The 24,447-nt window shown below is 36.3% G+C and overlaps 1 protein-coding gene across 5 annotated transcripts in view; it reads right to left on the bottom strand.

The window, feature by feature from the left end:
- LOC150110675 (ecotropic viral integration site 5 ortholog-like) overlaps positions 1–24,447 on the bottom strand; it is a 283,516-nt gene that overhangs the window by 125,616 nt on the left and 133,453 nt on the right. For all 5 annotated transcript variants that reach the window (XM_090400284.1, XM_090400267.1, XM_090400257.1 and 2 more), the window contains exons 5-6: positions 15,970–16,095; positions 4,629–4,772 (exon numbers count right to left, since the gene is read on the bottom strand). In XM_090400284.1, the coding sequence (XP_090256410.1) occupies positions 4,629–4,772; positions 15,970–16,095 (270 nt within the window). The remainder of the gene's footprint in view (positions 1–4,628; positions 4,773–15,969; positions 16,096–24,447) is intronic.

Here is a 24,447-nt window from a genome sequence, read left to right on the forward strand (position 1 = left end):
ATGGAGGTTACTGTAGTAGTAGCAATAATAATTGATGTTATTACACTTTTGTTCAAGGTCTCTGGAAAGTTCACCACTATGATTTAAAAAAAAAAAAAAAAGCTCAGGCCCTCAGCAGCTATGTTACTACCTCCTTTTAGCATTTCTGTAGTAATCTCATAACATTATGGTGTTCTATGAAGTTTTAATTTATTTATAGCCAATCTAACCTCAGATGATGCAATGGGACTAGTCTGTTCCCTACTGAATCACAAGACCTAAAAATTGTTTAAAAGATTATCAAGATGCCCTGCATAGCATCTTGCCTTTCTTTTGTGTTCTTATCTTTTAACAACCTCTCTCATATATGCACAGGCACGCATGCGCACTGGCTTTCAACTACTCTTCCTTTTCATCTCTGTATACTTACCGTGTTTTGCAGCTGCAAATCTTTCTAATAGAGAAAATGCAATCTAGAATTCCAATTAGATTTTATCACCAGCATTAACATAACTTCCTCATTGAAGGCCTGGGCTGAATGGAGATATGTTTGAATATAGAGGATATTACAATTATCACTATTTTACAGCCAAACAGAGCAAACTTAAAGTCTAGATTTACCAAAACTTATAACTTTTGGCATTAGTTTCCTACTGCATAAAACTTATTCCACTTAAGATATTCTACCTAAAGAGCCTGTGCATGCAACTTTTTAAGGTTAGCTAAAAAAGTTTATTTAATAACCCCTGTATATCCATGACCTTAATTGAACAAGCTAAAACTGAAGCCTTTTAGTCTTTATATTCAACTAACAGTTCTGTAGTACAGTGGTGCTGACAGTCTTTTTTTTTTTTTTTTAACCTCCTGCTTCTCTTTTTTCTTTCTTTTATGATTCCAAAATCACTTTCTGCTTTGAACAATCTAATTTAGTCTAAATTTTCCAAGAAAACCAGAAAATAGTAGCCGACCACTCTTCATTTTTTTCTTCCACTAATATTAAGGAGTAATGCTGATACATCCTAGGGGAATACTGCAGCAGTAAAGTGATTCTATACATCATAATGCATTAAACAAGTCAGCCAGTGAATAACTTTTATTACAGCAAAATTACAAACAGCACTACTATATTAGTGCTAGTAGTATTTAAAATAAAATAATGACGATGTTTCAACCTGCATATCAAGGTCGTCATCAACATATACATATACAAAGACAGTAAAACATATGAAATTTAGTTTATTTTTTACAATATCTATGAGTAAATCCTGCAACTGTAGTTGGTATACTACAGTTGCAGGATTAATAGTCTCGTTATCATATATTGGTTGAGAACAATGGGTGGCATTACCTTTTGTGCTTTAGTAACGATGTGAATTTGTTTTAGAGATTTAATGACTTATTTCTGCTTTAGTGACAGTGCTTTGAAAGCAAAGAACAACAACAATCCATACTTGTAATTTACTGTAAAATCGTACAATTATCAGGAGTAATGCTGATATTAATAATAATTAATATCGCGTAATAATAATATTATTATGTGATACCTCCAAAGTGTCCAAAGGCTCATCGAGGGAGGGCACCCACTCTACAACTCTCCATCTCCACCACTCAATCCACCAACTACCATCATCATCCACTACACCAATGCCATCTACTGCCCACCACCATTAGTGTTTTCATAGACAATCACAAACATCCATGCCCATGGCAGGATTCGAACCTGCAGACTTTTGGCTAGAGAGCAGGTAAGCTAACGACTCGGGCAACCAGGCAGGCATTGTTGGGAGGTTTCTAACCATATTTTATTATCTACATTGGTAGGGTAGGATTTCAGTCCTCTTTCAATGTGATAAATAAAATCTAGTTTGTTGGCCTTTAAGAAGCTAGAGTTTGCCACTGAAGGCTTAGGCTGGACATATTGATGAAATTCAGTGATATTTGAGATATTTTACTAAAAGAGATTCAAACCTGAATTTCTAAAATATGACAAATCATTCATATTTTGGAATATATTTCATATATTCCTTTTTATGATTCTTCTTATTACAATAAGAAGAGTAATAATCTAAATGTGATCACACCACGATAAAGTGAAACTAAACCAATACTAATCATAATCAAAAACTACTTACAAATTAAACCATATTAATGAAAGTCTGCTACTGTTGTTGCTATAACAGTGTCCTATTCAAACTGATAAGTATGTTTGGTTATCACATTGCTAAGGCTTTTGATAGGATATCCCATGGAATACTGTTGTGCAAATTGGAGCAGATGGGGATGGATAAGAGAATGGCTCAGGGAGAGATACCAGAAAGTGGTGTATGGAGGAGCAGAGTCCAGGATGAGGCAGGTGACCAGTGGTGTGCCTCAGGGCTCTGTTCTTGGGGTGTTATTGTTCAATTTATACATAAATGATATAGAAAATGGCTTAAAGGGAGATATTCAGTTGTTTGCTGATGATGCAAAGTTGGGTAGCACAATAAGAAATCAAGCTGATATCTGGCAAAATGGGCAAAAGGTAACGGATGTCATTTCAATGCGAAAAAGTGTAAAGTTATGCATTTTGGGATTAAAAGATTACCAGCTGTGTACTACATTGATGGAATGGTACTCCAAGAGATTGATGAGGCTAGAGACTTGGGGGTGTTGGTGGACAGGAAGATGAAGTTCAGAGGACACATTGCTAAGGTGTCCAAGAGTGCACATAGGATTACTTGGTTATTGAAGAACACACTAACATCCAGAGATAAAAAGGTTATTATTCCCCTTTATAAGGCATTGATACTTCCACATTTGGATTATTGTGCTCAAGTCTGGTCACCTGGATTCCTTTGAGATGAGGAAGTTGTGGAGAGGATTCAGAGGAGAATGACTAAGTTGGTGAGTGATGTAAAAAATGTTCCCTACATTGATAGATTGAGAGTTTGTGGATTGCAGAGGTTGGTTGATAGGCAGAGAAGAGAGGGTATGATAGAAATGTTTAATTAACTAAAAGGTTTTTATAAGATTGATGACAAATATTTCAGCTGTGTGATAAAAGAACAAGAGGTCATCCTTGGAAATTAAGGAAAAGTGTGGTTAACATGGGTGTGAGAACGAGGTTTTTTGCCTGGAGGGTAATGAACGAGTGGAATGCATTGCCTGACTCAGTTGCGAGTTCTTCGTCTGTAAATGAATTCAAGAAGAGATATGATAGATAGTTTTTATAGTTTGGGTCTCCCGCAATGAGTCTACTGACTCCATAGAGACGTAATAATAATAATCATCTGTGACTTAGAACAGGTAGAGTCCCTCATTAATTCATCTTGACTTCTAATCAGGGACGTGATTAGAAGTCAAGTCCCTGATTAGAGAAGAATGTAGAGAAGTCCTTGACATCTTTACATTCTTCTTCTTCAACACATCTGTGCTGAAGAAGAAGAATGTGATAACCACATCATTCCTCTGCTGCATCCCGTAAAGGGAAGTATTTTTTAGCTGTAGATCTGTGCATTCAACAGGGCCAGTTTGCCTGTTCTAAAGAATGAAAAATCCAAGTTGTTTCTGGGAGAGATGGGAGAATAAAACCATCTACCTCCATATAAGATGGCTAACTCACCATTTGAAAAAACCTGATGAAGGTTCTTCACATCATAGATGGAATTTGAACCTGGGTCTTTCTAGGTTCAAATAAACCAAAAATAACTTAACATTGTAAAAATCGTTTGCACAGATATTCAAATAAATAAGAAATATCGTAATAAGCAACTATATACCGAAGTGAAATGAGAAAAAAAATGTGCATTATATGTAAGCTTAACAACATTTTAGTGGCATTTACAAATCAACAAATAAAAAAAGAATGGTTAATTTACAAAAGGGAGTGTTAATTTCAACTTAAAATAAAAAAGATGAAAAGAAAAAAGTTTTTTTTTTTTTTTTTTTTTTTTACTTGTTTATCACTATCAAAAAATTATAATTACAAATAATTGTATTTGCTGCTTAAAACAGCTAGGAATCTTACCTTGTGTAGTTAGCAATACCCAAGACACACCCATATAATCAATAAAATATAATGTGTGAAATGACAATGAGTTACAAAAATGCAGTCAAGCAATATGAGACTATCAAAAATATGGAGTTTTGGTTATTACAGCCAAGGGAACTAAGACCTCTGCACAAGTATTTCTGTTAATTTGTGTGTGTGTTTCTAGCCAGTTTTGCAGGGTGAAAACCGCATGTTTCTTAGAGGAAAATCCTGTATTATTGCCATTAAAGAATTTCCCTCTTTTCATAGTAGACCAGCTAACTCACCAATAGTTGAAAGTCCTTTATATACATTCCTCACAATCCTAGATGGGATTGAAACTTTCCAAGCAAAGAACAAACTACAAAAATCATCCAATGTACATGATGCAATTATAGCAATTTTCAGTGGAAGTTCTTCATTTTCTTCTAAGTATTAGTGATGAAGAAACAGGCCAAAAACAGATTATATACAACACCCAAAAATCTCACTGATTATAAAAGAAAGGTAATCTTTAGGTTGCAGTTTTTGAAATACTTAATTTTATCATATTTGCTGAACTTATATCATCCACACTGTTTAGTACAGAATTTATAAATACCATATTTACCAAAATGTTAACTATTATATTTCCACATACCTCAGATAAGAAGACATCCATTACCCGTGATGCAAGAGACAATGAGAGAGAAGATGTAAACAGCGTTAAAAACCAAGAGGAAGCATACATCGAAGTATGAAAGTTTTGGGACTGAAAATGTCGATGAAGTTCAGGAATGTGTTCCTAGAGGGGGGAAAAAAAGAAGAAGCATGCTGATTATTTACTGTTAATAATACAGAGTGGCCCACAAGTCACAAAGGGGTTGAAAATGTGAATAACTCATAACTAATAAAAAAAAAAATATATCCAGGTTCTATATTTCATTATAACAAAAAAATAATAAAAATAATAAAGAAATAAAAAAGTTATTAAATGTTTAAACCCTTTAGTGACTTATACAGGGTGGCCCATAAGTAATATTTTAAATTATAAATTAGAAAATATAATAATTCAGATGAAAATATCATAAAATCCAGCTGAAAAATTAACTGAAGCAAAATACATTCTACACAGTTTGAAAAATTAATCTTAATAGATTGCATAAGCATTTATTTTACACCCTCTGATGAAACCTTACTAATAATTAAGTAATTAAGTTGTCTCATTACTATTGCATAATGAGACAACAATTATATCAAAACAAAGAACTATATTTGGAATTGTCAATTACACAGATTCAAAATAATCTCCCTCCAACCCCAAAAACATTTACACTGTTGTACAGGTGTTCAAAGGCATGGTGGAAGTCTTAAACACATGAACTTCCTTCAGTCTCTGAGTTACACTGTGTTGGATGTCCTCAATGTCACTGAAGCACTCTCCTTTTAAGGCGGCACACTTCATCTTTGGGAGGAATAAATCTGTGGGAGTCAAATCTGGTAAATGGGGGGGGGGAACAATCACACAGATCTGCTTCACAGACAGTGCACAGCACATGGCAGCATTGTTGTACAAAAGAAACCAATTGTTCTTTCCTGACACAACACCAAACTGCACAGAGAGTAGCTTAGTTGTTACTCGTCTGTCATGGGCAACAATTTCCCTAGCATTCACCACATTTTCATCTGTCTGTGCAGAAACTGGCCCATAGCATAGTTTATCCTCCATCCCCCCCCCTTTAAACATTGAAAACTAGCAGAACACCTATGCATTCTTACTTCAACAGTTGCCACAGGAAAACTGCTGCATTATCCAACTTGAAAGTTGCACCTGCAATTAGAACAGCCTAGTGGTCAAAACTATAAACACATTTATTACTTTTATTCAAAGGGCTGTCCTGTAAAAAATCAGTCTCATTATAATAAGTTTAGTTTAATCCTTTATCCAAGTGTGAGCAAACAAAGTTTACGCCTGAAAGTATCTTCAGGACTGGGGTAAGGTAGTGCAACACCAAGCAACTCGTTGCAAAGGTGGAGAAAGCTCTCATTACTCCTATCTCAGTATCTCCCATAATGCAAAGCACATCTCCTTGCGGATATGTGTAATGCTATGCATCAAGGCAAGGGCCACTACCCATACCGGTTTCAACCTTTATTGAGGTCTCGTCAGTGGGAGCCAGGCCCAGTAGTAGAGATACAAAGGCAGAAGCAACGAGAGGTCATCCTAACCTATAAGAGTTGCCAAAGGATGTGCAACCTTATTATTAAATTACTCCAGATTCAGAGAAAGATGTTAAGAGTTTATTTTTCACTTGGTTAGACTATAATAAGTTTAGTTTAATCCTTTATCCAAGTGTGAGCAAACAAAGTTTGCACCTGAAAGTATCTTCAGGATTTGAGTAAGGTAGTGCAACACCTTTGCAACGAGTTGCTGGTGTTGCACTACCTTATCCCAGTCCTGAAGATACTTTCAGGTGCAAACTTTGTTTGCTCACACTTGGATAAAGGATTAAACTGAACTTATTATAGTCTAACCAAGTGAAAAATAAACTCTCTTCATCAGTCTCATTACTTAACAGGCACACTGCGTACTATGGAGGATCACAGTTAATCCAACTCCATGGATAATTGAACCTCAGATAATTAGCATTTTACTGCATCGATAAAAATATTTTCTTCAACCTAAAGGATGGGGTGACTAAATAATTCATGTTAATCAAAATACAAAATTATGCACCATCGATTTTTTAATTCAATGATTTTGTATGGGATAATCCTTAATAATAACTAAGGGATTAAAAAATCATGAAGTATTGAAATTATTTATAGCAAAAGTCATAATTGAAGCTATAGTAGGAACTAGTAAGTGGGGACTATGAACACACACACACATAAATAAAAAAGAAAAATTGCCTTAACATTTTTTCTTTTTTGATTTGTGATGTTCAAAATATTAACTGCAGCAGTTGATGGCTTCCACCTCTTCTAATACAGATCTATTCATCGGATAAACCAGAAGCTAGTGACTACTGCTTTATTACACACTTTCCATGCAAAGAATAGTAGCAGGCTATAGCAAAGTGGGATGACTGTCCTTTTCCATGGCCTGGATGGGTTATAAATATCAGATAAATGTTTAATTAACTTAGTAAATATGCATCAGTTTATTACAGATCAAATAAAAATTATGTAAAATGATTTGGTAACTTCAGCAGCTTGATGTGAATTGTTATCATGATTCAGGACCTCCAGGGAGTCACAAGACCCATCATTGGAGGCAGATAATGCATTCCATGGTTCAATGACTCTCTATGCAAAGAAGCAACTCCTCAACTTCTTGATCATGACTTCCTTTCACAACTTCCAAGACAGTTTAAAAATGACTCAATCTCATTGCATCACCTCTCCTTCCGTCTACCAAACTTTGCAGTCTGCATTCCCTCAGTTCATCCTCATGACTAACATTGTACAATCCTGATATAATTTTTTTTTTTATCTGCCTCTGCATTCCTTCCGAGGCTAATTTATTCCTTTAAAATCCTTGAAACCAAATCTGAGCACAGTAGTCCTGGTGTGGTCCGATTAGGGCTTTATACAATGGAATCTCAACTCTTCTATCTTTGCTGTCCTCAATATTGCAACGATCCTTGGGATTACCTTCATCACCTTTGCAATATGTCCCATGAATTTAAAGTTTTGTATCTATCACCCCAAGATCCCTTGCCTCCTTCACTTCCTCCCATTGAAATTAAGACATTTCATGGCTGCCTTTATAGCAGATGTAAGAGTGAAGTGAAGCAAGAAAACCTGCAACCAGCAGTCTTTGCAAACAGTTCAGGTGTGAAGACTTATCCAATGTGAGAAGCATCTTACCAAAATAGATAGAAATATCACTTGGAGCAGCTTAACTAATTAAGTAGACCACACTTCCCCTTGGGATTAATTTGTCAAGTGAAAAAACAAGCATTCCAAATTTATCTTATGTGGAGCAATAACAAATTTTAAAATGGTGCCAATTTTAAGTATCTTCTATATTCACTTCATTTTTGTGAATTTACCCGAAGTCTGTTACTATGTATTAGGTTGTTGCAAATGAAATGGCCGTTGAATGACTGTCAGGTTTCTACTGGTTGCTGAAGAAAGCAAGCGCTGAGGTATATGCAAATTTTTATGTCATGTAACAGTGTCATATGTGGGTGATGCAATTGTAGTATTTGTTTCATTCAACGAGCATTAAACATTGAATACTACCAACATCAAGTCAATCATGGAACCCAGTCAATTAAGGTTGCTACACCTTTACGAGTTCAAATTGGGAAATTCTGCAGCAGCTGCAATAAAAAACATCAATAAAGCATTCGGTGGAGGAACAACTAATGAGAGATCCACTTGCTGTTGGTTTGCAAAATTTCGCTCAGGAGATTTGAGGCTACAAAACGAACCACAGGGTTCGTTTTGTAGCCTCAAATCTCCTGAGCGAAATTAGTTAGATAAGTATAACAATAAGCAGAAGCCTCAAAAAAAGAAAGGATGTGGGGGTATGAAAGGAGAAAAGTGATAAGCAAACTCATGAGCAGTACAAGCAAGAATGCTAACCAACATGGTAAAGAAGGCAAAATCAGATGAGAGGAAATCCTAGCAGGGCAAACAAAATCCCAAAGAGTTTTTATTATTAACATTAAATCTCCATGGAGTCAAAAAAGACTTACTGCAAGAGGCAAAATGCTATTGCACACAAAATCCATCAACCCATGCTTTAAACTCATTCAATATATCTGCATTCACCACAACATCAAGCAATGCATTTCACTCACCAACTACTCTCCTGCTCACACCCTCCTTATACAGCTTCCAGCTATGTACCTCTTGTTCTACTCCTTTTGCCCATTCTATGAAAAATTTCTTCCACATTAACCCTGGTAACAACTCTTGATCAACTTAAAGGTCTCAATAATATCCCCCTCTCCTACTCACAAGGCTTTACAAACTGCATTCCTCTCAATGTGTCCTCATATCCCACATCAAAAAGACCAGTTGTGATCTTAGTCTTCTCTGGACCATTTCCAATATATATCCTCATCATCATAAAAACCAGGGGACCAAATCTGTGCACAATAATCCATATGAGGCCTTATATAATGGAACCAGAATCTCTTTGTTTCCACAAGTTAAGGTCCTCTGCATGATTCCAATAATCTGATGTGATGTCTTCACAACTTGTGCAATGTGATCTCTGAACTTCAGATCCTTGTCCACCACCACTCCAAGGTCTTATCTCAATTTCTTCCAAAATTTCTCCACCAAGTGTATACTTTGCATCTGGAATTTGATTCCAGAACATTACACTTTGCAACACTGAATTGAGAGCTCCATATTGCAAATCCATGGTTCCAAAATAGACCCTTGTGTAACACAACTAGTGACTTTTCTCTTTTAAAATAGTGCCCTCTTCCCCATACACAACTTGCTGAAACCTATTTGACAGCCAGTAATCTATCCAACTCACTAGTCTATTATCCAATCCCATCTGCTTCAGTTTAGTGATCAACTTGTGGTTGTGGCAATCTATCAAACGCCTTTGCAAAATCTAAGTATACCACTGTATATGCATCTTCCTTGTTATGGTACAAAAGATGATAAAACATGATCTCCCTTTAACAAACCCATGCCGACAAGCACAAAGAATACCACTCTTATTAACCCACTTTTGTATTCCATCTCTCACCAATTTCTCCAATACCTTTAACTACAACTCCAGATATAGATTGGCCTGTAATTTGTTGCCTTATCACCACCTTTTTTAGGTGGAACAATTTTGCCTTTCTTTCACTCCTTTGGGACTTTTACTGTTGCAAGAGTCTTGTTAAAAAAACGTAGGCCAAGGCTGATGCTAACTCCTAGGAACATTCCTTTAAGACACGTGGTGATGTCATCCTATTATTGCCTGCCCACCATCAAGTCTTCTCTCTTCATTCTCTGCAACTGAGTTACTGATTTCACACAGAGGATGAAACACCTTGATGAACTGTTCATTGAATACCTCGACTATGTTCTCTGCAGCAATTAGTAATCTCCCACTTTCATAATTTGCATCTTGGGAATGGTGGTATGAGAGAAGTTTGTCAAAGATAAAATTCAGGAATGTGAAAATATGATACTGTTTAGGAAACAGTTTGGCTTTGTAAAAGGTATGTCACGGCTTTAGCAATTTACTAACTTTCATAACAGTGTGACAGCTGAGCTAGCTAAAGGAAATGACTGCTGGATTTTGCAAAGATATTTGACAGAATACCACATGGAGCTCTGTTATACAAACTGTAGCAAATAGGGATGGATGCGAAGCTGGTGATATGGACAAAAGTTGCTGACAGGATAAATACCAGAGTTATACAAAAGAGAACCAGAAGACAGGTAACTACCAGTGTTGCAGGACTCTGTGCTTGGACTATTATTTAATTTGCACACTAACAATACAGGAAATCACTGGAAAGAAAATATTCTACAGTTAGCTGATGATGTAAAACTGGTAGAATAATTTTAATCAAAGTAATATAAAGCATCTTTATGATGATTTGAATAGGTTGACAGTATGGACAAAGATAATGGACACCAGTTTAATTGTGGAAAAGTGTAAAGTTACACATTTTACAATGAAAAGAAATATACTCTAGGAAGATGAAGTTAAGGATCTGAGGGGGGGGGGGGCTGTTAGCAGTGAGCCGAAGGTCAGACAACATACCCCAGAAGTGGCCAGAGCAGTTCATAGGATTACTTGGTTACAAGCATCTGATAATCAACAGATTCCTGATATCTACTATATCCACAACAGATGCAAACCCTTGGGGAAAAGGTACATAGATGTCCAGATACATAAATGTCCAGAGTAGTCAAAATGGACATTTCTGTCCATTTTGACTACCCTGGTTTCCCTTCCATATTCACTCTCTGACTCTTGTATTCTATTAGAATATAAATACAAGGGACAGTGATTATTGCAAATAGTCTAATAGAATACAAGAGTGAGAGAGTGAATATGGAAAAGGGAAACCAGAGTAGTCAAAATGGACAGTAATGTGCCACAGAGAAGGAAAAAAAAACTAAGGCAAGAACAGGTAGAGAAGGTGGTGGGGGGGAGTACATAGGCCAGTCTCAATCAGAAGATAATCAGTCGTATCTGGGGAAGTATAATGATGAGATGAGAAAATCACTGGCTAGTCAGCAGCTCTTACTTCAATGAATTCATTATTATTATAATAATGTTATACACATTATTATAATAGTATTATTTTAACAAGTTATTTAAATAGAAACCCATCCATCCTTATTTTATATGCTGTATTTTTCTTCTTGCTCTTCATCACTAAAGTCTTGCTTAGGCATAAATGAAATTATTTCAATAAGAAGTTCACTGAACAAACATACATAAGTAAAGTAACATTTTGCAATTTTAACATATGCCGATACTTAACAGAGTCACCAAAAGAGATTACTGTATTCATGTTCTAGGAAAAATTAAGTAAACTTCAGTATTTAAAATGTAAAGTGAAAAAATAATAAAATATGGATAAAAGAAGTATTCTTATCAACAATACACTAGTGTCTATACACTAAGGACAAACTACATTTTTACTTGTATATGAAAAAATTTCATGACTACAGTCAAATATGGACAAATTTATTGCCATCATATTAATAAATTATATTACACAAAAATGTATTATAAACTTCGTACAAATTAAACTGCAATATGTTTTAGGCAAAAGTTACAAATTTCCTAAGGATGTAGTTATGGAATTAATGTACAGTGCTTATGTTCATCCTGAACTGTGATGCAGCTCTAATAAAATCGTACCATGCGATGCAGCTCTAATAAAATCGTAGCACCAAGTGATTCAAGAGTTCTTGAGGCAAACTGGCCTTTATTCAAAGCAAGGATAAGGCCTTGTTTTTTGGAGGGAATTTCAAGTAGTAATGTGTATCCCTATTGCGTCCCAAATGTGTTCTATGGTTTGCCACTGTGCTATACTGTGCATATATGGTGTGACATTGTCATCAATAGAAATGAATTCTTTGCCTACATCACCATGAAACAATCAGTTCCGTGGTGCTGTAGGCAATAAATGAAGTTGAAGAACTTCGTTGCAGTATCGTTCACCAGTCATAGTCCCTTTTTTTCCAGCACTTACAGCTTGTATCCATTAGGCATAATGCCTCTCCACACCATGACCTCAACACCATCATATTTATCCCTTTCAAGAGCATTCTCGCGATGGTAAGTAGTACCATTTTCACACCAGATCAAGTGTCATCTAGAATCAGAGGAAAGACTAAAATGACTCATCTGTAAAGAGTACGTTAGCTCACTGGTGTCTTGTCCAATTTTTATGGATGCAATACTACTGAAAACATGCTCTGCGATGAGCTGTGAATAAAGGGAAGCAGACTACAGGCTTTTGGATGTATATGCCTACTTGTCACAAATGTCTTGCCACAGTTTGCCTTTTCATGTACCTGTGCTTGAATAAAGCTGACTTGCAAGCAGCTGACCTGCCATGGTGTGTCAATTCCATTTTGATGTTATAACCAAAAATCTGTCTTTGTGCTCCATGGTACAGCAAGGGCTCTTAGCAAACATCTGGAACACATTCGCTTCCCTGAGTCTGGATACATTGCTATGTGAGATTCCAAATTCTGTGGCCTTCAAGCTTTCCTATAATTCTTCCCCATGTGAACTCATCTAGATGATGTCTTTGAGACATTACAAGACATCCAAGTTTGCAACTTTATTCCTTCATGAAAATAGTTTCTTCCGAACACAATTCACTTAGTGCAGTTTTTTTGCCTGTTATTCTGTTGAGTACTCCCACATGACCCCTTTGCATACAATTCAAAAATATGAATGCATACTGGCTTTCTAACTCTAAATCATCAGTTATACAAATTGTCACAAGCTGAGTTGTCTGAATATGCAGCTGTAATATTCAGAAACAGTATTCATCCTTTGGTTTTGGACACTAGTGTAGCTTTTGCAGTGACAAAAAAAAAAATGATAAATAAATAAAAGCTGCTAATAAAATTTTCATTATAGTTCACTGGCAAACTATATCAGATCTGGACTACAGTAAAAATATAGTTTGAGCTATAGGTAACGTGCGCTATATCAAACTTGTAGGGGCATGGGAATGGGTTATAGTAGACAGCTTGCTATAGTGAATCACTTTTAGCATGACATTATACTTAGAGTTTTGGTAGAAACTTTTCCATAATTTGTTAGAGCAAGCAAGTTTGTTACAGTGAGAATCAATTGTATTTCTTCTTTTGTATATAAAAAAAAAGAATGCATGAGTTGAAAAAGATATAATTCGCCCATTAAGTCAATTCTCAGTATCTATGGATCAAACTTCCAACTGATGAACCTCAATCAAATCAGGGTCAAAACTTTTTTTTTTGATTCACACCCACAAAAGGTTATAAACCAACAGTACACAAGACCATGGATGGAGTAAGGATTTTTTTTTTTTTTTTTTTTTTTTTTACGTTTTTGTATTTTTCTAAAAAATTTGTTTTTTTACCTATTCGGGGAAATCCTGCTATGGACACCGATCGTGGCACTTTTTCAAACTACTTCAGGCGGTGGTCTCATGTCAAGAAATAAAATTCATTTCCCACTTAAAGAATGTGCTAACAAGGTCAGTAACATTCAAGAAACTTTTTATGAATTGTGAATTGCTTTCTATGAAATGTGAACAACTTGTAAACTTAAATGCTGCCAGTATTTTGTAAATACAGCAATCCCTCTATTAGTGCGTCTAATGTGTTCTTTAAAACAGGTGCATTAATTGAAAATGCACTAATCGAATATAATAACCTATGGGGAAATATATAATTCGTTTCTTAGATTTCTTTTTTCACCCTTAATTTTTTTAAATAAAAGAATTAGGGTATGTCTCAGGGCCTAGTTAAAGGAAAACCATGAAGCTGAAAGACCATAAAATATTTTCAGAATATAAATATTCTATTCTACTTCTTAACAAAGAATCGAGCTAATGTATTTGGCAGGCATTTTGTTTCTTTTTTTTTCATACAACCGACGGTATGGCCCTATTGCCTCTTCTACTCTTCTGCAAATTTTACTGCTTCTCTCTTCATCAGTGTCAGCCTCTAAGCATTGCTGCTTAAAAAGTTCGATTATAAAAAATATTTTCAAATTGTTTCTGTGAAATCTCTTTTGGCTGACTCAGTGGTTAAATTTTATTCATATTCTTCGGGATCTTCCCGCTGTGCATCTAAATTTAGCAGGTCGGAATCACCTCAATTCTACAGAATAAGATTTAATTAACTCTTGGACGTTATCATTGAAGGGGAGAAAGAAATGAAGGATGTACGAATTGGTCGCCAACACGTGAAATCATGTGCTTTATAGATAAAATTTTCCAACTGTTATACAAGCAAAATAGTTACAACTTTAAAAACTACAATGATTATAAAAGAGAAGTTAATTTTCCAATGTGTAATAATAAATAACTCATTCCAGAAGATGGATTGATTACCTTATTATCGGAATGGATTCTCCTTTTTGTGAGATGTGCAAAAGTATCGAAGGTCTCAAATCTGCGAGCGTATTATAGCAGATGACATAAATTTTGGCGGTAAAAATTTGGAACATAGTGTACATGGAAGTAGTGTAGTATGCCATTAAAAATAACTTTGTAAAATGTTTTAAATCAGCAACTAAATTATTTCATTCTGGTGAGCGATTTTTTAAAATAGTTAGCCATAAAAATACATAGATAGAAAATTTTTAAAATCTGCAAGATTTATTGTAAGATGTATATAGGCGCACTAATCGAATTTAGGTATCGAAAAAAATGAACTAATCGAAAACACACTAATCGGGGGCACATTAATAGAGATTTTACTGTATACAAAAAAGCCCATGTGTAAATTTGTTAATGCTAGTGTGAAATATGGATAAAAACAAGAATTTGTTCAAGTATAATGTGCTAAAAAATTCAGTGGAAAAACTGACCACTGTAATAATAATCACATTACAACAAATTAAATATTAACATAGGAAAATTACTGGAAACTATTTTTTTTTTTTTAGTAGTGTTAACACAGCATGCAACAGTGGTAGTCTAAAATAGTCTATATTTAGCGTTTTCCAAATTTATGTAGTCAGAGACAGGCTACAAAAAGTATGCTTTAAAAAAAAAAAAAAAAAAAAAAAAAAAAAAAAAAAAAAAATATCATGTATATATATATAAGAGCATAGTTGATGAATTAAATAAGTAGATTCGGTAATACCAATAAAATATCTAATTTTTTTTTTTACTGGTATCTGATATCATTATCATGTGAAAAGGAGTCTAAGAACTTATTGCAGGAATGCACCCTACTCAACACACCTTACCATCTACACTAATTAATCCCTAGTCTATAAAAAACTATCTACTGCCACTAATAGTACATTGCCTAAATCATGTGTTTTAAGGCTGATTTGCTGTGTGCAGGATGAAAAAAACCCAAGTTTCTATCAGAAAAAATCGTGCAATAACTGTACGAGACCAGCCAACTTACCTCCAATTGAAAATGCTCATATGAAGATTCCTCTCAACATGACGAGAATCAAACTCAGATCTTTTCCAGTCAAAGGATGCAGGGTCCAGATGTGTGTGTGTGTGTGTGTGTGTGTGTGTGTGTGTGTGTGTGTGTGTGTGTGTGTGTGTGTGTGTGTGTGTGTGTAAGGTAAGGCCTAAAGTTAATTAACTATGTGCACATTAAACAATGTTAATGTAATTTTTTTATTTATTGTTTACAGCTTGATTTTCTCTATCAATAGATCACATGCCATATTTGAATTTTTATAAGGACCAGTAATTTTTTTTTCCATGGACTATGCTGGAGGAAATGCTGGTCTACATGGAATTCTGATATAATATAAATACAATCTTAAATTACAAACAGTTAATTACTCTGAAGCAATAATAAAAAGTACTTACAATCAATAAGCACTCCACTTGATACATACATACACCTAATTCTGCCATACTGGGTTTATACATTTCTCGTAGCCTGTAATCTTCCATCAGTCTTACTAAAACTGCAAAGGCTTCTTCTTCTGGCATCTAAATGTAAATTTAATTACATAGCAGACTACAATGAAATAATTCATCATATATTTTATCTTTGTTAAAAGAAAATAATTAAGTTATTCAATAAAGCATGACTTTTAAATGCTTGAATTTTCCATTTAAATGTTAAACTGAATGGTTGTAAAAGGTGCATATAACTATTTTTTCCTTTAATATCTGATCCACACACACACAAAAGGCTACAAGGCCTATATAGCACATTACTACCATGTGTGAACAATAGGAATAGGAGGAGGAATCTGTCCACATTTTGCTCGAACAGTTAAGAGTTGTAATCTTTGGGGAAAGCAAAGTGGGGGAGACTTTCCAAAGGACAGACGTAGATGGAATGAAAGAGGAAGCAGTGAATTTGGTTTGGTGCATTTCAAGATGGACTGTAAAAGGGTGAAGGTTAGCGGTGGCTCTTGTTTTAATGAATTAGGAGAAGAGTGGAGGAATAATAGTGGCCAATTCCACAGAGCACTGTCCATGAAAGTATCTGTATCAGAGGCGCAATGCAGAAACTGAATGTCTGTAAGAGAAGGATTAAAGTGGGTATGTGAGAGAGGAATTATTAATTAACCGGACTGACCTGTTCTCTTCTTGGACTGACCTGCACCTCAGATCTTTCCTAGCACAACCACATTTCAACTATAGCTTCTGCAGCCACCAAAAAACTTAGTGTACTTTTTTGCACATAACACTACTTCAGACCTTCACAGCAGTTGACTGTAAACAAAGTCCAAATTTGTCCAGCCATGGAAAACTGCTCCATTATTTGGGATGGTGCACCAAAATCCTCTCTAAGATTGCTTGATTCTATCCAGAAGAGGGTAGTCTGGAAGTGTCTTGTGCAAAAAAGTACACTAAATTTTTTGGTGGCTGCATAAGTTATAGTTGGAACGTGGTGGAACTAAGAAAGATCTGGGTGCAGGTCAGTCCAAGAAGAAGAAATCTGATTGTGCTTGGATATCAAAATATTACTGAAGGTAAGGGGAAGGCATGCAAGCTCTTTCTTGCGAGAGCTCAGACAGGATTGTTTTGGTGGCAATGAAGTTTACAAGGTTGTCCTTGCCCCACTGAGATATAGCTAGGAGATCAGAGTTCAGATCGCTGGACATGGTAGATCTTGAGGAATCTAATACTTGAGCACCACAAGGTTTGTTGAATGAAAAAGACAGTTTAGAGGTGGCTGTCATCAGCAAAGCTATGAATAGGATTGGAAGTCTGTGAGAGCAAGTCATTTATATACAAGAGAATGGGTGATAGAACAGAACCCTGGGGTGCTCCTGCATTGGAGAAATCTGAGGAGAGTAAACCATCTGCCATGACACATAGTAAGCAACCAATGAGAAAGTTGGTGATCCAGTTACAGAGTGAGGAAGGCAGACCATTAGGATGGCCGTTTGTTATGCAAGTCCCTGTGCTAAACCCAATCAGATGCCTTTGAAATGTCACAGGAGAAAAACACTATTACTACTTATTATTAACATCAGACCACCACCACAGAGTCTGACTCATTGCAGGAGTTACACACTATCACACACACACAAAGCTCAAACTGTGCCTTAAACTCATTCAATAAGTCTGCATTCACAGCACACTCATGCAATGCCTCCATAGCACAATTGGAAGCACAGAAGAACACTGTGCCCTTCAAATGAAAAAGACCTGGGTTCGATTCTCATCGTGATGAGGGGAATCCTTATAGGGACTTTTTCAATTGAAGGTGAGTTGGCTGATCTCATACAGAGGTAACAGGGTTTTTTTCTCCCTGAAACTCAAGATTTTCATCCTGTATACAGACAAATCACCCTTCAGAACACATGAAATTTACAGACAAAAAATACTGTTGTTGGTGAAGATGGCATTGATGGTAGTAGTGTCATAGTAGAATTAAGTAGTAGTGGAAAGGGTGATATGTATTTAGCGAAGTAGAGTAGATTGCCTCCCACAACGAGTCCTTGGACTCCCTGGAGGTGTCAGGTAGTAATAATAATAATGCATTCCACTTACCAACTACTCTCCACACAAAGAACTAACTCCTCACTCCTTTGCTCACACTCTCCTTTTACTGTTTCCAGGGGTGGCCTCTTTTCCTACCCCCCTCACCGATTCAATGAAAAATTTCTTCCATGTTAACTGATAACCCCTGACTAACTGATTACCACCTTTAATCACTTCCTTCCATACCAGCAACTGAACATCGTATGTCTCCTGTGGCCTTTCAGCAGAAAGAAAGAAATAAGAATATTAAACCTGAACACTACAAAGTAATCTGGTCCCAATGGCATCTCTCCTATTACAATAGGAGAGATGCCATTGGGTTAACACCTATCCTCTATCATCTCTTCCATCTTCTATACTCAGCTGGCACCTATCACATCTCATGGAAACTAACATATATCCAACCTATTTCAAAAAAAAAAAAAAAAAAAAAAAAAAAAAAAAAAAAAAAAAAAAGAGAGAAAAGCCTACTGTCTGACTACCAACTAATTTCCATCACTTCAATCCTCTTCAAAATAATGGAGAAAGTTATCAATGGACAACTTCACTACCTAGAAGCTCACCAATTAATCAGCAACCATCAGCATGGATTCTGCCAATCCAGATTCACGGCTGATATCATCACGATCATCTGTAACCAGTGCCTTAAACATCGATCTCCATACCTCCTTCAGCAGGGCAAAGATAACCTAGTCACTTTGAATGCTGTCAAAACATAGTCCTGCCTTTTCTCTTGCAAAAGGGATCTCAGCTCTCCTTCCCTTATCCTCAGTAACATATGCATCACCAGACAGTACAAACTCTCTTCTTGGAATGACATTTACCTCCAACTTCGTTTTGGTACAAACACACTTGGTACAAGTGTGTTTGTACATCACATCAATAGCTTCCCCTAGTTTCTAAAAACTAAGCATTCTTTTCCACTCAAGAAGTTATTTTACACCTACCCAGCTACTTACTCTATATAAATTCAAAATCTACTCACATCCTTAGAATACTGTACACATGTTTGGGGTGGTGCACCTAAAACCTCCTTAAAAATTCTTGATGCTGTCCAGAGGAGAATAATTAAGCTTGTAGATGACCCTTCACAAGCTCACTTCAACCTCTATTTCACAGATAGAATGTTTCAGCTCTGTCTCTTCTACAGGTACTTCCATGATCACTGCTCCACTGAATTGGCAAACATCATTTCTCCACTTGCTGTTAGGCCTATTAAAACTAGAGCAGCTACTTTCCAACATCTCTTTACAGTACAACTGCAAACTCATCGAGCCTGCTTCTCCTTTTCCTCATTTATTCCATTTGCCTCTGTCCTCCAGAAAGCCTTTCTCATGTTTCCTCAATAGTTTCAACCTATAGCTCTTGAAGAAGAATGTCACCAGGGTTCTTCTTTCTCAACACTCATCGGCACCTAACGCATGGCACTAATGTGCTATAGGTTCTTGTACCTCTCCATGTGTAGGATAAAAAAATAAACTTATGTCTCAATCATGTTCCCCCTCTTTCTATTCACCAGACTTGGCATATTACATTCCCTCAATCTGTCTTCATACTCCACATTTCACTTTTAATTAACACTTTTGTTAAAGTTCTCTGGATCCTTTCTAGCATACCCAAGTTGACCAAATCTGTGTAAAATAATTCATATAAACCCTAATGCCTTATACAATGGAATCATAACCTTTTTATTTCTGCATGCCAAGGTCCTCTGAATCATTGCCATTATCTTAACTGACAACTTAACAACTTGTGCAATGTGGATTCTGAATTTCAGGTCCTTGTACACCATCATTCCAAGATCTCTCATCTCCTTCAAAGTTTCCTAACCAAGCATATACTTTGCATCCCATTGTTGCTTATCAAATTTCAAAATCTTACACTTTGCAACACTGAATCGATAGATCCAGTGATGGTTTTCAGTCATTCTGCTCCTGAATAAACCACTCTCTGATATCTCTCCATCAACCACCCTCCTATCCATCTCACCAACCCTATATCCATTCTCATATGCTGCAGTTTACTGATTAGAATTCCATGTGGTATCCTATCAAAGGCTTTAGCAAGGTCCAGTAGAATCACTATAAACCCATTACCCTTATCCAGTTCAGCCGTCGCTGTGTTATAGAACGTGATCAAGTTACTGAGGCATGATCTATCCTTCACAAAACCATGCTGTCCCCCATACAGTATCCCATTTTCATCTATCTAATCTTGTATTTAACTCTTGACTATTTTCTCCACGACCTTGACAACAATTCCTGAAATGCTGATTGGCCTATAATTTTCAACAGCAGTCTTGGAACCTCCTTTATGCAGTGGAACTATTTTCTCCTCTTTCCACCCCCTTGGGACCAACCCAGACCCGAGACTCAAATTAAACAAAATGGTCAAAGGCACTGACAATTCTTTAGCCGCTTCTCGTACGACACGAGCTGATATACCATCCAATCCTGCAGATGAATTGACATTGAGGTTTTGTAATACACTATTCACCTCCACTTCATTCACCACAATTCCCATATAAGCTGTTGGTTCTTCCATTTCTGCAATGTCACTACCTGGATGATATACTCTTGCAAAGTGCTCACTCAGTAATTCTACTATATCAACTGATTCGGTTACCTCCCTACCATTGGCATTCTTTAAAATCAATCTGCCATATACATTTTTTCTTTTACTTGCAACATATCTAAAAAACTGTTTGGGATTCTCTTTAGCCTGCATGGCTAAAGTTCTTTCATAATCCACTTTTGCTTTTCTTACCACACTTGTTACCTTCTGGCCTGAGCTTTATACAGTTCATGTTCCTGCAGGTCACCTTTCTCCTTAAATTCCCTCCACAGTTGTTTCTTTTTTTGCAGCTCAAGCTTAATGGTAATTCATCCATTTAATCCCTACTTGATTTATTATTTGGACTCTAGGTATACAGTTAGCCATTGCCTCCTGCAAACACTTCTTAACCACCTCCCATGCACTATCAACATCCAACCCTTGCAGTTTTACATGCCATGGTACTGAACCAATCAAACTCCTAAGCTTGTTATACTTACCAGCCTGATAATTCCACATGAACCCTGTCTTAATTGTAAATTCCATACCTTTAACCATCTCCCAAGTCAATGATCACTATGATCGCTCTCACCAATTGGTGAGAATGTGGTCATATTCTTTTCAGTCAAATCCTCAGATGCAATTACTAGGTCAAGCACTCTCTGATCCCTAGTATTTTCCATTACATGCTGTCGCAGATAGTTATCCCTTAATAACTGCATAAAATCCAATTCCTTCCTTCCGTGTGTCCTCTCCTCCTTCTAATCAATGTTACCATAGTTGAAATCTCCCATAATAATTACCCTCCTTCCACTCATTTCTTCTATTTGCTTATGCATACTATCTCCACCATCTATTCCGTCACCTGTCTATAGTAGCACCCTTGTATATTTTGTTCTGCTAGCCTCAATCTCACACCAAATGTGCTCTTTTCTCTATCCTGCAATTCAACTTCTATTCTCCTTGACTGCAGCTCATCAGCTATCATCAATAATACTCCTCCCTCCATTTTATTCTCCCCGTCACTCCTGAACACACTATACCCCCTCCACATTCAATCCCACTAGCTATAGCCAATAACCTGTGGTCTGGAAGTGCCAATCAAGGCCAAAAATTCTTCTTTCTTGTTCCTAATACTCCTAGCATTAGTATACATGAATTGCAGAAGCCCATTAGTCCCATCGCTACCTTGATGCCTTACACTAACTATCCCATTCAGATTTGTTGTCCTTATTCGCTCAGGCATATTATACTCATTCATACACTCAACTGCCTCCCTAAAGTTTGCATATCTACTCCCCCCCCCCTTAATAAATCTAGTTTCCCTGATTCTGCACATCCACTTCATTCAACAACACTTTTTCAAGTCTCCTTACACCAAATCCATTCAAATGAAAACCATCCATCTTATATAGATCCTTTTGCCCATCAAACTCACCCCACAATTTCCACACCACTCATCCGGCATAACCCATGCATAAAGTCATTAGCAATTATGGCCCTCCTTCTAAACTCTTCACTGTCATACCACGGCAACAGACTAACCATCCTAACTCTCTCACTCTTCTCTTTTGCTACCTCAAACAATTCTTTCAGGTCCTCTATCATTTACATTTTATCTCCTTTCAAATCATTCGTACCTGCCACCACTATCATTTCTTTCACCCTTTGCTTTTGCTCCCTAATAGACTCACTTACGTCCTTAATGGTCACACGGTTGGCACGATTTTGTCAAACTCTCAACTATCACACCTCATACTAACGAATCTCCATACAGCACTCTCTCCTTCATTTTGTTTATGTTCACAATCATACTCTTATTTTTCTTATCATACTTTTTTATTGGCTGGTACACCCGGTAAACATTTGTGCATATGCTCCAGCTGCCGCTTTGCCCTGTGTACTGCTCCACTCAACATTGCGATCTCACTCATTGCATCTATCTCATCTTTTTTATTATCTGTTAAACTATTCATTTGCTCTGTATTATTACCTTCATTCTCACTTTCAACGCCGCCCTCACAGCTCTCTAGTAAAACCTTGCAATTTCTTATCATATCGCTATTTTCTACATTCTGACATTCAACAAAAATATCAAACACCTGAAACACTTTAATTCCTCATTTTCCTTACATTTTCTGCACACAATCACTCCACTATCATCATCTAACCGGACTAACCACTCTCCACAAAGCATACATCTCGCATATAGGACATTGAATAATCTCCTTTATGTTACAATTTCTAAATAAAGATGGCGAACCATTATTACTGGCCGCCATTATTTTCCTTCTTACCAGAGCCATGTGCACGCTTCTATCTTATCTTATCAAATTAATAATTGAAATAACACCAAAAACACACAAACAGGCCCACTAAGATATGAAAAGCAAACAAAACTACATAATATTCAGGCAAAATTGTCAATGATAACTTAAAATAACACTTATCTTATCAGGAGCTGTCAACAAACACTACGCACCACGAGTCCCTAAAACTCAAAACAGCTGAAAAAAAAAAAAAAAAAAAAATCTTATTGCAAAAATCTTCCTTATATGCAAATTATTAATTGTACTTCTTGTCCCATTATGATCGATAATCACTTTTGTACCTCTATCAGAGCTCAACATTTCTACTGAAAACATCGTTGAAACACAAAGCTGATATTCCAGCATAGTTCTTTTTCTTCAACTCCCATATGATATAGACAACTTGCTCCTCCTCCTCTCCACACACACACACACACACACACTCCATACAATCCTCAATATAGTCACAGAGGAATCAGCAAAACTCATGACCTTCACATGCCGATTCATTCCACTCTTTCATATATTTCTGATTTATGCTTGCATATAATTAATTGACAAATGAATACTATTGAACTGAATTTGCATCCCTTGTCTCTCTAGTTTCCTCTAAACATACAAACACATACAACAGTGACAACTACAACACTTCACATCTTCACTGCAAGATTTCAGTGGACAAACTAAAGTATCCTCAAAAAGACCTACAAATTACAATTGCATTTCCACGAGATTCACTATAGCTTTTATTTTCCCCAAACCCAGGCTACTTTATCATCATCAAATTCCTGACATGTACCCTCAAGTGGTGTACAGGATATGATAGTACTACATGAAAAATTTACATCATTACTAACTTCCTATCTACAATTTTCATACAAATCAGTCTGTTACTTGTCAAGACTCCAACATTACCAGATCTTATATTTCTATCATCTAAGGCACTTTGTACAGTATCAATCCACCTATATCTTGGTCTTCCTCTGGGTCGTTTTCCTGCCAACCTGGCAAAGAAAACTTGTTTTGCTAATCTTTCCTCGACCATTCTGTTTAAGTGACCATACCACCTGAGATTAGCTCTGCTAACACATTCCTGGATGGTGACAATGTCAAGTTATTTCCTAATATCCTCGTTTTTAATATGATATTGCCATTGATGCCATCTGTTCACACCTATAATCTTTCTCAGGACTCTCATACCTGCAGTCTCTAGTCTTTGGTCAAGTGTTTTACTTCTGACCCAGCTCTCAGATCCATAAGTTAAAACTGGTTTGAACACTGTTATGTATACAGCTAATTTAGTGTTCCGACTAATTTCTCTCTTATTCCATATGAATTTATTCAACTGACTGCCTACCATACCAATTTTGTTGATTCTGTTGTCTATTTCCATTTTTAATTTACCATCTTCACTAAAAATCGTGCCTAAGTAGCTGAAATGTTTTACTTGTTCCACAAGTTCCCTGTTCACAACACA

This window comes from Typopeltis vanoorti, chromosome 1 (genome assembly GCF_054136105.1).
Source record: "Typopeltis vanoorti isolate ZY-2024b chromosome 1, IOZ_Tvanoo_1.0, whole genome shotgun sequence".
Lineage (NCBI taxonomy): Eukaryota > Metazoa > Arthropoda > Arachnida > Uropygi > Thelyphonidae > Typopeltis > Typopeltis vanoorti.